The sequence below is a fragment of the Lycorma delicatula genome, chromosome 6 (genome assembly GCF_047948215.1).
Source record: "Lycorma delicatula isolate Av1 chromosome 6, ASM4794821v1, whole genome shotgun sequence".
Classification (NCBI taxonomy): domain Eukaryota; kingdom Metazoa; phylum Arthropoda; class Insecta; order Hemiptera; family Fulgoridae; genus Lycorma; species Lycorma delicatula.
This window is the reverse complement of record NC_134460.1, coordinates 54,444,732-54,462,466: the sequence shown is the minus strand read 5'-3', so window position 1 is coordinate 54,462,466 and position 17,735 is coordinate 54,444,732. Positions and strand designations below refer to the sequence as shown.

Genomic DNA, 17,735 nt, shown 5'->3' with positions numbered 1-17,735 from the left:
AAATTTCTTTATAACTAAGCAACTTACTGGCAACCTCAGCCGTCTGTTAGAAAAGAATAAACAAATTTTGGCATATAATGCGTGGGTGCAGTCTTAAGTACTTTGATTTCATTATCTAATTGCTTTCACATAAGAACCGTATTTACGGATATGTCATTAGTAGTCATAATTACCGAGTACAATATTATCACTTTTTTATTTCCTCCTTTCTATAAATTTAAAGCTGTTAAATCTCTTCTCCTGAGTTAGAATTTCTGTTAGTTGGGATGCATGTTTTTGTTAAAGAGTGAATATAATGTGTTTTTTAAATTCAATTTTATTTATTTATTTTAATAAATAATTCTGATCATAAAAAAAATAATTTAAAAACTGCTAATTATTTGCTTCAAGATTATTAGTAGTTAACCATACGTTGAAAGAATCTGTTGTTTCTAGAACAATTTTTAATATTTATGGCATTAAGTATAGAAATTAAATCTCTGGGTACAGTCTACGGCATTTACTCAGATCATAAATGACTTAGAAACTACTTCACAATTTCCATGAATTTTTCAACAATCAATGCTAAATAACTCTTCAACTTGTATAAATCAGTCTTTTTTTTTTTTTTTTAGCAAACTATTTGACAAATCTAGAATTATTTATTTATCTGAAATTCATGTTTGTATATTGTTTTTCAACAGTATAAATCACTGAAGTGATTTTTCTTGTCCTGAAAAATTCCTGTGCCATCTGAATCACAATTAAGATGTATTCAGCTTTTATTTTTGTTAAAGATATTTATTAAATAAAGTGTTTTGTATAACATATTTTATTTAATTCCAGGGAAATAAAATGCTCTTGGAAAATGATAAACCTAATGAGAATTTAGTTGATAATAGAAATCTTACTGTACCTACTGTGGAAAGTAGTATAAGTAATAATTCTTTAGAAGGCATAGAGAATCGTCCTAATTTGATATCAAAAAGACCTCATCTTGGTAATATTATTGGTCTTGGTGATATTACACAACGAGAACATAGGTAATCTACCTTTGTTTTAATATTTGTTTATTAATATTAATGTTATCAGATTAATCCCATCTTTGTATATTTTATTTTATACATTAATTTGTAAGACTTTTGTTATTGTAAACTTCAGTACTAAATGTAGAAAATTTATTTTAAGAGCATAATAAACGTTAAAATGAATCTCAACATGCACCCTAATATCATCTAATAAAATCTACACCATAATAAATGCCTATGCCCCCACTAATAATAAAAAACAAATCTCCAAAACACCGTAAAGAAACAGAAAAATTCTGGGACCTAGTTGACCATATCATAAATAACATCCCCAAAAATCACATTAAACAACTAATCGGAAACTTCTAGGCCCAACTAGAGAAAGAAAGAAGATACTGCGACATCATCAGAAAATGACCCACTAAGTCAAAAGTGAAATTCACAGGCAAACTTTCAGAACCATTTGAGATCAAAACAGGAGTCAAGGTGATGATACCTTGCGTAAGAGAAGTCTAAGATTCTTTGGACACATCATGAGGATTCAAGATTCGAGACTTCTAAAACAGGTTGTACAGTACAATCTCGACTTGAAAACAAAGATAGGATGCAGATGGATCAGAGAAATAAAATAGGATCTGAAGAAAAAATGGCCTTACACCAGAAGACATCACAGATAAAATAAAATTAAATGAAAAAATCAAGGACAAAAATACTCGCTTCATACTTAGAAGAAAGAAACTCACAACATGAACATTTTCAACACCAGAAGGGGCATGGAGATCAGAACATATGAAAAAATACTGGGAGGACCACAAAGCCTGAACAGTCCCTTCGAAGAGACTTAGATAATGGACTGGCTAAAGTAATCCTATGCAGACATAAAAGATGAAAAAAACATAAAAATTTATAAGAAAATTTAGTCAAAAAAAAAATTTTATATGCAAAAATCACACTTCTTCGTCCAGAAGAAGTCACGTTGAAAGCTATTCAAGATATCTTTCAAACCATTCCCAGATTATTTTTGAATTACTATTATTTTTGTCTGTACATTTTTTTCTTGCATATCAATTGAAATAATTTGAAGCAAAAAAATATTTTTTTTTCAGGATATTTGTAACAAGTATGACAAAGTAACCAATTTAAATTGTAGATGTTTATTACATTAAAAGGTACATCTTATATTTTAGAAATGCTTAAGAAGTAAGTAACTTAAAAATTTGGAATTTGGGGAGATTCTTCAGAAAACATTGATTGAAATTAAACATCATTTGCTTTTAACAAAAATAAATGCAAAGTATTGCCAGATTATGGTGCAAAAGAAAAAGCAATTCAAATCATAGTATAAAACTGTTTACTATCAACAATAACTTGTGTGATGAAGGCGATAATCAGCATTGGGAGTGTAGGCAATGTGAGGAAAATGTGTAACCTTTAGCCACTTTTGATTTTAAAAGACTAAAGTTGAGATTTTCGAATGATTGTTTTATAAGTTTAGTTTAAAAAAGTATTTTATTTAATTATTTAAGTAGCACTAATAATTCTTTTTTCTACTTAAAGCCAGTGTTTGCAATAAATAATGTAATGTAAGTTTATGTTTTAAATTTATAAAATTTCTTGATGTAAATTTTACTCATTCATCTGATGATCTGATTTTATATGATGAAGAGATAATCATATAGAATATTATCTAAAATGGTAAATGGTAAAGAAGTAAATCTGGTTTAATTTTGTGCATTGTTGAGCGTTAGATTATTTTTACATTTATGTATAATGAAGTTTTAATTTCTTGTAGGTTGCTTTTATTAGGTGGATGTGAAGGGTTTTTACAAGAAATGAAATTAAATGGTGCAGAACCTGATATAAAAACATTTTCCCAACTTTTAGAAACAATACCTTCAACTCTTACAGCTGAAAAGGTTTGTTATTATTATTAATTTTATATTTTTCATGTGTAAAGTATTTTTAGTGTTATGTTTATTTATATTTTGTACCACAACAGCGTGGTATAAAATTTGCAACAGCTTTATGTCGGATTATAGGTTTATACGGGCTTATACTTTTGTTCTGTGATTTGGTTTTTGCTCCTCGTACATAGTTTTTGTGGATATGTATACTATGGATCTGATTTGCAAGCATTATCAAGCAAGCTTGTGATTCATTTGACCTTTGTGGAGCATGTAATCAATTCTGATTAATATACTTTGTGAACATTGCTTGAAAGTAGTATAGAAAAGTCATTGTTATTAACAGTAACCCATGACACATTAAGAAAACATATAATATAATTGTGAAGAAGTCATACTTTGTTGTTTGTACTTAATGCACACCAGGTTAATACATGGATTTCTTATTTCATTTGGTGATTCTTCCATATGTCTCGTAGATAACTGCCATATTATAATTCATCATATTCATTATCATGTTGCATTGTGTTACAAATTTGGATTAGAAAACAGAAATGGCAGTAGTGGTTTTCAAAACAGGAAAATTGTCCAACAATGTCAAAAACTGTTAAGAATATCATTAGATTCTGCTCAAGTTTTTTTAAATGCAGTACATTCAAAAAGTAATTTTACTTCCCTATGCACTCACTGGGAAGATAGGAAATATCGACTTAGAATAGCTAATGGAAAAAGTCCTCATAAATATCCAGTCTAACTGTATGTGTTTCTTCTTGTTCTCAAAGACTCCCACAAGTTCATGTGAAATTTTCTTGGTGAAATCAAGAGTAACAGTTTTAAGTTCCTGGAGGCTGTGGGGGGTTTCCTTGATAAAAATTACTTTTTGCTTAACCTCAGAAGTAAAAACCCAGTAAGCTTAAATTCAGAGAATGAGGTGACCCACAAGCAAAGGTAATCTGGTTATCTAATGGAAAACTGGTCTTCTTTCATTGTGCTCACGGAACAATATTTGACAAGAAATATTTGTTGTTCTAAAGTTAACACCGGGATTCTAAAGTTGATAGTGTTCATGGAAAGTCGTAGTCTCAACCATTCAAAGGGGACAAAACAGATAACAAAAACCCAGACAATCTTGTCTTAAAATCAGCAGCCTGATTGGCTTACAAAAGCAAACTGCACACAATGCAGGATTACCAATCTTTGCAGAAAACATTACTCACAGTCTCAAATACAATCTCAAATATTTACTCAATCTTGTTTATATAGGTGTATAGTTAATTTTTGAATGCATTGTAGATATATAAAAAACAGATTTTTTTATAATTTGTGATAATTTTCTAGACTGATATCACATATCTAGATAACTTGGTGATAATTTCTTAAATTAATACAAAAATTAAAGGGCACTCATCAGTCTATATAAATCTGAAATCACAAATGAATATAAAATATGGATACTTATATGCACTAAAATTATGGTAGTGCTATAATGAATAAATGGTTTATCAGACTACACATGTGAACAAGTAATAAACAAGTAATTTAAAATACCATTGTAAACTAGTTAAAATTATCTGTTGTGTTATTCCTTTTTAATTTTTTTACAAGAAAAGCAATGTCTTGCATATCAAATGGAACTGAAAAAATCAATGACATTATTTATAATTCATGTATAACAGCTATGACCAAGTTAAATTTGTATATATTTATTTGTTGTATAAAAAAATATTTTCAAGCAAATTTAAATCATACAAATGTAAACAGTGGAAGAAAATTTGTAAAATGTTGCTATACTTCTGGTATAAAGTTATAGTTAGAAGTATATATATAAATTCTGTTATGTAAAAGAGAATATTGAGATAATATAGTACAGAATATTGAGATAAGAAGGACATATATTAATTTTACCATGGGATCTTGCATGCTCAGTCATGATTGAAATGTTTAATTAATACATATAAATATATTAATAGATATTTAATATTCAAGGAATTGCTTGAGATGGAAAAACAAGTGGTAGTCACTCAGTGTCAAGTCAAGACTGTAAAGTGAGTACTTCAGTTGCTGATCTCAGCCAAATTTTTCAATGAATTTTGATTACACCATCAAAATGTGGACAAGCATTATCATGAAGCAAGGGAAAACTCATGACTGAGTTTGTTGTGGATTACACAACACAATTTTTTGAGTCACAATAAAGCGAAGTATTTATATAGTCTCACCTTTTGGCATGAAGTCAGCCAACAAAACTTCTTTCTTATCCCAGAAGACAGTGCACATGATTTTTTTTTTTATGTTGAAATGGTGGTTTTGTACTTCTGTTTTTTTCAGAAATGTTCTGTTGTCATTCCATAGACCGCTGCTATTTGGATTCTGTGGTGATGTGAGAGACCCAAGTCTTGTTACCAGTCACTACGGTAACAAGACTTATGATTAACAAAAAAATTATTAATTGTCAACCTAATTTTCATGTTGGGTAAGAAAAAACTGAACAGAGTCTGATCGCTTGGTTTTGTGAACTTCTGTCAACATTTTCAGCACCCAACAAGAGCAGAGTTTGTGATGGCTTAGATTTTATGTTACGATTTCATGCAAAACTGTTGATTTTCAACACTTTCGATTAAATCATTATTCATATCAGAAGGGTGCTCACTCCTTTGCCTTCACATACATCACTGCAACCCTAGTTGAACTGCCACACTGAATTTCTAGCCATTCCATCACTTATAGCTTTTTAACTATACACTTCACTAATTTGTCTACGAATATAAGCTGGTTTGACATTTCTTGCATTTAAAAATCAGATAACTGCCCTAGTTTCATAATTGGTAGGGTTCTTGATTGACTTGAAGATTTTAAATAATGTTTTAGCAACTGTAAACAAATGTTGCTGTACTTGTAATGGTGTCTATCAAAAGCCAACAAATGAGAGATTGTGGAATATCCAGAAACAATACTTTGTTTTCAAATACATCTTGTATGTATAATATAATCAAATATTTTGTTGATATTTATAATATATCTATATGAATATTTAATCTAATTTTTGTGGGAATTTTTATTTGATGTGTTTTTGTTTCTTTTAATATTTGTTATTGATAAAGGAAATTATTTTTTACAGAGCTTACTTAATAATCTTTCAAAATATAATGTGGAACCTGATGTAGATTTCTTTAATATTCTTGTCAAGAAAAGAAGTATGAGATGTGATTATACGAATGCAAGAGTAAGTATTTAATTCTTTTATTATAAAAATAAATTACTATTATTATTATTTTGTTATTAATAATTTTTGGTTCTAGATGAAGAATTTTGATGTTACTTTGTTTATGCAAAGATGTTTAAAAAGGTAGCTGCAGTACTGTGAAAAACATTTTTTATTCTACCTTTTAAAATTAAACTCGTTTTTATTAATAAAGTTTTGAAAAGTATTATAGCATACTACTGTTATTTTACTACTGTTGTATAATTTCCAGTTTTTAAAAATCTTTTAACAGCAATTTTTAACAATAAATTTTGTGTTTACAAATTTTCACCTCCCCAAAAAAGGATTTGGTTTTTGTTTACATTAAATACGTACTTTTCTGTCAAATATAGTAATGTACCATTTCTAAATCAAATTCTAATTTTTCTAACTTTTCTCTGTTTTATTCAAGTTATGTTATACCATTTTGTTCAGAACTAAATTCTCTACAAATTTTGTTTATGTTTATTACCCATTTATCAAAGTTATTGTACATCAAATATAAAAAGCATAGTTTTTTTATCTCAGTTTATTGGTTTTCACCTCAGATTTTAAAAATCTATTGCAAACACAGTTCTGGCACCTATCTTATTTGATTTTTCAGGTCAACAACCATAAGAAATCACTCATTGTGATCCTTAATTAACATCCTAAAAATTTCAATACCATCTGTTTTCACAGAGTTTGCTGAAATCCGAGTGAAATCTTTCACCAGCTGTAACTTGCAAACAAAGCATTTTAGAACATATGTTTATATAAACTTTTTCCATTATTTTCACAAGTAGAATAGGTTATGAAAGCCCCAGGAGAACTTCGTGATACATCCTGTACATCTATTATTTTAAAAACAAATATTTAAATCCACCAGATCCAATTCAAATAAAAGTAAGAACACTCACTTATATGTGTTACTCCATCACCAGCAGACAAATTTTATCAAGTTACAAAAAATTATAAATTAAAATATATATATAGTTGAAAATTTAAAAGACTCATAGTATTTATGTGCTAGTGTTATGGTTAAAACTTCTACCATGGTAAATCAGTGAAAAGTATTTATCAAAATATTTAATTGTTATGTCAAGTTATCAATTTAAAAATTGTATTATCATATTTAATTTTGTTATGTTGTTCATAAAAAGGTTTTCAGAGCACTGTAATAATTATAAAAAAGGAAATGTTAAATTTTCAAATGTTATTGAACATCTATTGAAAAATAAATATAAAATTACTGATATTAGTAATAATAATTTAGAATTATTAGATATAAATAATAATTATGGGGTGTATTAGAGAAATATTATATTAGTAAATATAACTTTCTCAACTCCTCTACTTTATTGTCACTTGAAATGTATATTCTCTCAGTACCTCCTCCAATGACCCAAGCAAAAAGAAATTGCAAGGGGGTAAATCTGGACTTTATAGCAGTTCTAAAATTTTCCAATAAATTTCTTCCACTTTATCCCAAATGCTAATGGCTGTATGAGGCCTTGCATTATTGTGAAGAAGAATCATAAGTCTGATCAGCTGATGACACTTCTTATTCCTGTAGGTAACTTTCAATTTGCGCAAGACCTGACAATAGTACACAGATTCACAGTGTGACATTTGTGGAAAAAATTGACAATTAATACATCTTTCTGGTTTCAAAAAACGATTGCAAGGATTTTACTAACTTATGCATGCGTTTTTATCTTTATATGGCAAAGCTCTCTGTTCCTACACTTCAGTATATTTGATGATTTCAATTCAGGAGTGCAATGATGGAGTAGTGTCTCATCAGATGTGACCATATAATGGCAAAAATTACTTCACTCTCATCAAAATCAATTCAGGAGACTTTGAAAAACCTCGTTTCATACCTCTTTCTAATTTTGTGTTCAAAGTCTTGGAGCTTACCTGACACAGACTTTATGGAACCCAAGATGTGATAATGAAATGAGCATTTCCATAATTAATATCCACTTCTGAAGCAATCATTAACCATAAATTGCTGATTATTTTTAATGAGGCCATGGATCAATGGAATGTTGTCATCTATTATACTTGTTTTTGAACACTTATTGTGACATCATTTTCTACAGCTTCATGTCCTCTTTTAAATTTGCTGACCCTATCATACACTTGGGTATATAACAACTTCATATCCACAAACTGTACACACAATCTTGACAGAATTTAATTTCAGAATGCTTGAAGCCCTCTTTCATGAGAAACTTTATGATAATATGTAACTCATTCTATAATGGAACCTCTTGCTCTGACATGACTATCTAAAGAGATGCGAATACCAAGGCAGCTGGAGAACCCATGTGTGCGAGTCGTGAAGACAGAAGTATGGTTTATAGTTGTTTAACCCTTGAATGAAAGGATGAACATTTTAAGGATTCAAGAATTTGTTTACTTTCTGATAATGTGTTGAGAAATTAAATTATTACAACTGTTGAAATTTGCAGTAAGGATACCATGGAAAGTGATTCATTGTTCATTGTTTTTTAGTCTGTTAAACATTAGCAAACATTATTAATTTATGATATTTTTTCATTCCCTTTATTTATTTGTTGATTTATTTATATAATTTATTTTGCTGTTTTACGATATGCTTCTGTTTTGTTCAGGATGTTCTAAAATTGATTCAACGCCATAGATTTAGTCCGGATATTGTTACTTTTGGTGTTATGGCTTTAACTTGTCACACTATTGAGGAAGCAACTCAGTTAAAAACAGATATAGATGAAGCTGGATATAGGCAAGTTAAAAATTTTATTTCTTTTTTTTGTATTTGTGTTAATTTTAAATTCAGATGGTTTTATTAACTTAAATAATTAATTTTGTCATTTATTTTCCTACATTCATCCTAAAAATAAGTGGAATAATACTTATATATATAATACTAGGTAGATTTTCTTTTCTGATTATTTAGTTGTTTTTGATTGCATTTTTGCAATAACATTACCAAATGTTAATATGTCCCTTGGGTGATTGTTGCATCGTATTGAACCACAGTCTCCTTTATTATCTTATTATACAACATTGCTTGAAATGGTACTGCATAAAAAAGAAAATAATATACAAAATGAATGAATGAATAATGATGAAAAAATTAATATGTAAATAAAAGGTCATACTTGTGTTAGAGAATAAAAATATGCACAATTAATTGAGATGAAGAGTATGTAAACAAACAAAAGTTATGCATATGTTACCCAAAAATTTAAATGATCTGTACAAAATATTTACTACGGAACATTTATGGAATTAAGTACCTCAAACCCAGAACTAAGAATACAATCATTTTATAAAAAATACATAAAAAACTGTGGATAATGCTTTACAGCTTGAAAATAAAGACATTGGATGTTACCTTCTGATAAGGTTTTTGTTTGTTTGGGGTAAACAAAAATACTACTTGATTAATTGCAACCAAATTTTTACCCATGTTTCTTGGCATAATTGAGAAGGTTTTAGGTATATTTTATCTCAAAAAGAAAAAAAAAATATATATATAGTAGTGGAGATTTGCCGGCTGATGCACAAATTTTAATGAATTGAACTGTTAACTGTGAGTCTGACCTGGGTTTGAACTGAATGATTTGAATCAATCTAATGAATAATATTACCAAAAATAATAGAATTAAATTTACGTTAAATAAAATAATATTAAATAAATATTAAAAAAATTTGTTTAACAATAACCGGCTTCCTGTGGGGACTGTGTGTGAGGCTAAAGTGGTGAGGTATGCGAGCACCTCGTGGTAGACTGGCCCAATCATAACCATCAACTGGTAACAAACAATGTGCCCTTGGGTCACTGTTTTGGGAGGGTCTGTGGGCACTGTTATAATATCAAGCAATCGTTCGATCTTCAAAATTCAAATAGGGTATTTGTTAGTGGTAGGTTGAAGACTAGGTTTTGCACGCATCAGGTAATCTCTCGATCTAACAAATCATGGTTACTTGGAAATATTATGTAAGAATGAAAGATTGTTTATTAAAACATGTAAGTAATAAATAATCTGTTATGGTTCTGCACTTCTCATTCGGGCCACTAGGTGGCAAGCCACTAAATTATCATGCTCCTGTCTTACAGTGAGCCACTCCTAAGATATTTTTCAGCAGAAATATTTTCATTAGAGGTCTTATTGAAATTGAAGACAACATATTGCAACTGATTCATAATCAATGCCAAGCAAAAATTATTGAAGATAAATTGATGAAAATTTGTATACATGTTCTTATTCAATTATGGTGTAGCTGTACACTAAGAAAGGATTTTTTGAAATTCTGCATTTAAAGGGGTAAAATGGCGTAACAATGAGATTTACTGTTTTTTTTTAATTTCTCGATAACAAATGAAGAAATCAACCTAATTTTTGGTGAGTGTATTCTTTCTGTGAATAAATCAGTTTTTAGATTTTTGAAATTTGACAATTAAAGGGATGAAGAAAGGTAAAAAAATTTTGAACAATGATGGTAAATTTTCCCAATACTGACTACTTGAACGAGATATTCAGTAGATTTGGGCTTGCAAATACTCTTCAGATAAATATTTAAAAACCATTTTCGGGGGTTTTTTGAATTCCAATTTTTTTAAGGGACGCGAAGCTATAAGGTTCTGTGGCATAACCAACACAGCCACTGTTACTGTTATTGTATGTGTTACTGGCTGCACCTGCCTCCAGTTACTTGACTAAAAAATATAAAATAAAAAATAAAGCTGTATTTAGATTCACTTATTTATTATTTTGAAAATAGTATTTACATTACTTAAGATAAACAAAAAGAGAGAATTTATTTACATTCCAGTTTGAAAAGAAATTTCAATATCAACAAAATTAAATAACCATTCTTTTGAATAAAGAAACAGTTTACTCATTGTCTTACTTTCCTTAATCATTTGTTGCAGCTTGTTATAGAAATTAGGAGAAAAAATAACAACAATTCCTTTTAAATATTTCACTTCTAAGTTTTGATGAAGGATAATTTCTTGTTGTGCGTTTGCAGCTCAATCAGGATATTGAGAGACAGACGATTGAAAATGTTTATATAATTACAATTTATTAGTTTAAGAACATAAATAAAATAAGACACATCAATAATAACAATGATAATAAGAATAATAAACAAACAATAATCACAATAGTAACAATAATGACAGCAACAAAGAATAATAATAATAGTAAATATTAATAATAAACAAATATTAATCATAGTAATCACAACCACCACCAACTGCATTTAAAGCAGTTGTCAGGATTTATTTACATGTAGTTATAGAGTATGAAGTATAAAGTTAAATGTATAAACAATTATAAAGTTCTTTAACTTCAAATAACTTGGCTGTTCACAAATAAAATTACCGTAACAATTCATGAATGAAACTTTAGTATATTATTTGTAACAGTAACTCACCAAACCATTTCTTGTTTTCATATACTGTTCACACTGGAATTACTTGTGACATCACCTTAGTCGAACTTGTACACCCTAAGAATTCGCTCCTTCACTGACTTCCTCTTGCTGAATACTTGCTTCAAACTCACATAATCACTACTCGCTTAGAACTCTATTGTAGCACTCTTGCAGACTCTCCTCACAGACTGATTATCAACTGGTCTTCCCCGTAGTATATATACTTCTATCCTCTTTACTTTCAGGACCAGACCCCAGTTGGGTGAGAGCTGAGCCCTTTAAGTTTCCCATGCATTCCTAACCTGGGTTGGTAACTTTTCTCATGGAACAACATCTGTTTAGGTACGTCAGTGAGCAGTATTACAAAGGTCGATTGTTAAATGAACCTGTTAGCTTTACTAAAAGGGTTTCTTTTAGCTCCTTTCTGAATTCCTCCCATTATTATATTTCTACTACTTTCTTTTTAACTGGTTGGAATCCGTTACTCAGGTCCATTATACTGGTTTTTTTACTATATCATATATAATTGTATGTTATACATGAATTACTTTGTGCTTTAGTTTTGCTTTTACATCTGTTTTAAAATTATTGTTTAATTACTTTCTTGTACTATTTTATAATTATTATTTATTTGTTAATTTTTTGTGTAACACATTCTTGTTCTCATCTTTATATAATATTTTTTTCTGTTTGCAGGGTCCCTTTATAACTTGTTAATTTTTGCCTGTGTGTTGCTACTTGCAAGCTGTTTAGTATTATTTTTAAAGCCATAATAAAAATGCAGTAAAAATGTTATACATATCACTATAATTTATGTTATACGAGTGATTCATATAAACAAAATATTTTAATGACATGTTTATTATTTGTATACATTGATCATAAACAAGTGGCAAGAAAAGCAATTCATATATATTTAATTCATATCCAGTAAACAATATGTTATCAAATTTTTCTTCAAGGGGATAAATGTTCTTTCTGATATAAACAGTTGGATGATGATATAGACAATGGTACTTATATATGTACAGTAAATTTTATATGATTTTGATTAGCAAATATGTATGTATGTGGTCTTATTTATTTTAGAAATATATTAATTTTATTTTAATTTACAGATTAAACAATGAAATATTGGGTGCATTGTTAAGAAATGCAGTTGTAACTTGGGATTGTAAATACGTTATTGAAGTGATGAGGACAGTAATAGATGAATGTATAACACCTTGCCCTAAGTTTATGTCTTACTTGCAACAATTCTATTCATCTGTAAATAAATATAAGAAAATGAATGTAAGTTGATTGATTTTTTTAAAATTATTTAATATTTGAAAAAATCTGTTTGTACCACATTGATATACCTGGTCTTATTTCTTCATTACAAGCATGTTTGATAGCTCCTATACTGTCAAGGGCTGGTGGTCAATGGAGTTTATTGATGACCTTTTGCAGGGTAGTAAAAGTGGGGGGTGGTCCCTGCTTTAAATACAAAATAGCAGCTTCCAACTTAGCTCCATTTTGGTGTAAACTCCATTTAAAAATGGAGTTTAAATTTTTTAATTGGTTAAGTAGCTTGTTCGTATATCCACAGTCACAGCAGCAGCAAGTGGCAAGCATTCTAGTATCATAATAGAAAGGCATAGAGTTTATGTCCTATGTTAATTTTTTTACTTTTATTTTTTTTCTTGCATATATACTTACACAAATGATTTTTTAAAAATTTATTTTTAAGCGCCCTACTAGGGATCATACTAATATTTCTTTTTTCCATGTTTACTTCTTTTTTTTTAACCTTCGGAACCACTGTTAGATATTGCTTCAGAGGGCGAGATGAATGATTTGTAACGTGTGTGAAAATGCCATGCCTGACTGGAATTCAAACCCTGGACGTCCGGATGAAAGGCCAAGATGTTACCACTTGTGCCATGGAGGCTGGCTTTCCATTCTTACTTAATTTTCTCGGAGTGCACTCATTTTTCTTCTGTCTGCTTTACTATATACTTAAGTCTTTATTATAAGTTATTTATAATAATAAAAATTGTTATAAAAATCTGGAAAAAACTACATGAATTTCATTTTATGGTTGCTGATTATTATTTTATTTGAATATAAAAGTCATTAACCTAAAATCTTCATTAACATTTGGGAGTAGGAGTCACATGGGGAATGAAAGATTAGGTCACAGGTAGATTATATACAGTTATATAATATTATATATACAGTTTTATAAACTTTAAAAAATTAAATAAATGTATTTTAATTTTCAACATGTCTGTTAGAATCCATTGGATAATAATTTAAAAAATAAAACCTGTATTATTATTTTTGGATTGAAGCAGATTTATTTAGGATTTTCAGCTTGCCTACTACAACAATCCGAAAATAATTACAAATTTTTTTCTATATTTTTTTTGTAATTATCATCTTGTGAATTGTAAAAGGCGTTTCAAAAATTTAAATAAATTTATTTAGTTTAGTTTTTAAATTTTATAAAACAAATTTTTTTTTTATTGTCTATTTGTCAATCCTTCATTTCCCATGTGACCTTTATTCCCACATCTTAATAAAAAATTTAGATTAATTATTGTTACATTCAAATATGATAATAATCAGCAAATATGAAATTCATGTAATTTTTCCCAGATTCTTTTTATTATAGTTATAAATAATAATGTATAATAAAAAACCATCTGCACTGATGTTTGTGTAAGAAAAAAAAATAAATAAAATGATAGACTTGACCTTGAGATCTCTTAATTGTGAAACTGGAACACTCATCACTTGACTTCCACAGCTGGCGTGACTGCAGAAAAATTAGGTGTATGAACCGCTTGAAAATTTGTAAATGAGTTATTCCAAATTGAAGTCTGGTAGCAGTCATTTTGGATTTAAATCATAGATCCCTGTTGTACCACCATACAAAAGTGCAACAATTAACTCTGTTGTAATCTGAAACTGTCATGAGTGTAATATATACTACAAACATGTTTGAACAAAGATTCTCCACATCTCAGAAAAGCTGATCCAGTGATGACAATAACCATTTTCTGCTGTGTGTGTATACATACATATATATATATATATATATATATATATATATATATATATACAGCAGTATAGCTGCATTTATATATACAGCATTGTATATATATATATATATATATATATACACACCTGCAAGAACTGAATCTTTTTCATTGAAAATCATTTTTTAATTTCATCCTTTAAAAACTATTTTTTTTAAATCGATAAGAACTTAAACAATATTAATGAATATTTTTTATTAGTTTTGCCATTTGGCATATGCTAGATGGTAAACAATTTTATTCTTTTAAATTACATTTTTAATGTTGTATATCTCCTTGTGGTTTTATTTTGCTTTTAGCATAAGTCATAGGTGTTTACCATCTATGCTGTGTGTTTATATTACAGGATTTTAGTTTTTAATTGTTAATTTTTAATATTTATTTGCTTACTATAAAAATATCGTGTCCAGGTGTTGATGATGAGACTTTGTTGTGTCACAAAAAAAAATGATTAGTTTGTCCGTGATGATTGATAATGAAAATTATTTTAAATAATAAACTTTTGAAATGACAAACCAAATCAAATTTTATAAATACCACATTTTAAATAACTTACTTCAACCTTTTTAGTCATTGTATGACCATCGTCATTGTGTCATTGAAGATTTATCACATCCAGAGATACCGAACAATTTTAGTTTGATTTGTTATTTCAAAAGTTTGTGTGGTTTTAATAAATATTAAGAAATGTAAAATATTTTCAATAATCTGTATAAAAGTATAATATTTATTACATAGATTATTGAAAATATATGACATCATATAGGTAAAATCATATGATTTTTTTTGTTTGTAAAGAATGTTGATGAATGGTGAAGAATTCACAGTCACTTTTACTTGCAATTGAAAAGAGATAGTCAGATGAAACAAATATTGCTTAAAAGTGAGTTCTATATGTACAAAAACTTACATTAGTTTTTCCATGTAATTCTCATTTACAACTACACATTTCTCCCAATGATGAATCAGTTTTTTTATTGCACCCTTCAGTTCACAAACATGGTGAAATGAATACCCTTAATATCCCTGTGGAAAGACATAAAATCACAGAGTACCAAATCCATGACTGTGGATGGTGGGGAATAAGTACAAATTTCAACTTAACAAAAGTCTCAATGGTTGCATGCAGTGGGTATAGCTGAACATTATTGTGGTCAATTATCAGCTTCATAGACTGTTGAACATGTCCCACGTATCTCCTGAGGTGTTTTAACATCCCTGTGAGTCGCACAGAATTCACATTTGAGACCCGGGTTCCAGGTAGTCAGGCACATACACATGTTTGGAATTCCAGAATACTGTCAAGTAAATTTTTTTGCAAATGTTTGTATTTTTATTTTTTTATTTGGGCTAACCATAGTGCTGGTATCCATGTTGTGCCGTTTGTCTTTTGGGGCATAATGATGCACCCTAGTTTCATCTCCTGTAACAATATCGTAAAAGAAGTCATCTCCCTTGTCAATAATGTTTCAGTAGTAGTATTCCTTTCATTCTTGTTTGTTCTTTTCTGTAAGCTTGTGCTAAACCTGCTGTGAAAAGATTTTATGGTAGTCCAGTTATTCAGTAAAGTATTTGATTTTCAGTATCTCTATTTGGGTTGTGATGCATTTTCATGTGATGCAAAAGTCATTTTGAAGTTTGAATTTTTGATTCAGCTACTTTCTTTTGGTGATTCTCATTGGTCATAGGAACTGGTCTATCACTTCCAGGTTTATCCTCAATATTCACTTCACCAGCTTCTGATGCACAAAATTTTATTGCCTACCCATTCAAAATATTTTGATGAACAGCTTCATCATAAACAACTTTTTGACAATAATGAATGTCACTAGTGTTCACTTTTTCCATTATTAAAAATTCAATCGCTGTTTTACACTCATTGATATAGCTGGCATACTTGCTTCCATAATAGTGGCAACTGACACAAAATGAGTGGGCGTGGGTTAAGGAGTTCTGGAATATTAATAGTAAGGGAATGAATTTACAAGATGGCAGTCCTGTCGCTTTGTGTGAACACTTTTGCTCTCTCATTGTATTACAATGTGAATTACATTTCAGCTTCCCCTCATATTTATTAATAAGATATATTAACATTAACCAGCTGAATGCTTGCTGATATTTAGGATGGATTGTTATTCATCTTAGTGTATAGTAGGGTGAGTATTTTTGAGAGCTTTGTTTTTAACAAGGATATCATTACTACTGTTAAAAGTAAGATAATTTTTTATTTGTATTATTCATGTAAATTAATACTTATCAAATAAATATTACGTTAAACGTTGTTTTAAAAGTAATTGTGTTTACTTAGTCATTGCCTTTAAAGATAAAGTTTTTAGTTACTAGGTCTGATATGTTATTTATGAAAATTCATGGGTAATATTATCACAGAACTCTATTCATCTGTTTATCCTTTTGTAGTTACTTATTTACTGTTATGCTATTTACTTAATGGTTTATTTTAATTAGAATGTTGCTTTTATATTATGTTGCTTTATTTTTGTTTTAAATTAACACATTTTTGTTATTTACAGGAGAATAAAAGTATGAAAGAATTAAGTGATACAGATAAAACATTTATCAGTAAAATAAATGATGAAGAATTTATTAAATTGTTTAATAACTATTGCGTATTTTTCAAAAAATGGAGAAAGAAGGTGATACCAGCAGAGCCAGTACATCCTTATGCTCAATTTCAAATTCATAATGAACCAGAAGATATTGAAATTATGAATACCGGTAGAGGATAAAAATTAGTTTTAAGTCATTCATATATTTATAATTTTTATACTTCGAGTCATAAAATATAGTTGTAGTAATAAAATTTGTTATTATTCTTGTACGTCTGATAATGGGATTATTTTATTACCTTTTTGAGTTATCTGATATTCCTGTTTTCCCCTCTTTTTAATCGGTAAATTTTGGTTGTTGGTACCAATTTATTGAGTAATTATTTTATATGTAAATATATTAAATTAAAATTACATTACCAGGTTTAATAAAATTAACAGGTTAGAAACCTTATGTTGACCACCAGGCTGAGTGAGGCTTGTTAATATATTCAGAGTTTTACGGAGACTTAATG

General features: G+C 28.8%; 1 protein-coding gene across 1 annotated transcript in view; it reads left to right on the top strand.

Annotated features, from left to right (window-relative positions):
* The window catches only part of LOC142327076 (pentatricopeptide repeat-containing protein 1, mitochondrial), a 71,058-nt gene extending 53,566 nt beyond the window's left edge, over window positions 1-17,492 (top strand). The window contains exons 7-12 of the mRNA XM_075369908.1: window positions 826-1,022; window positions 2,800-2,923; window positions 6,030-6,134; window positions 8,774-8,904; window positions 12,686-12,860; window positions 17,185-17,492. Of these exons, the coding sequence (XP_075226023.1) occupies window positions 826-1,022; window positions 2,800-2,923; window positions 6,030-6,134; window positions 8,774-8,904; window positions 12,686-12,860; window positions 17,185-17,400 (948 nt within the window). The 3' untranslated portion in view covers window positions 17,401-17,492. The remainder of the gene's footprint in view (window positions 1-825; window positions 1,023-2,799; window positions 2,924-6,029; window positions 6,135-8,773; window positions 8,905-12,685; window positions 12,861-17,184) is intronic.
* The last annotated feature ends 243 nt before the right edge of the window (window positions 17,493-17,735 follow it).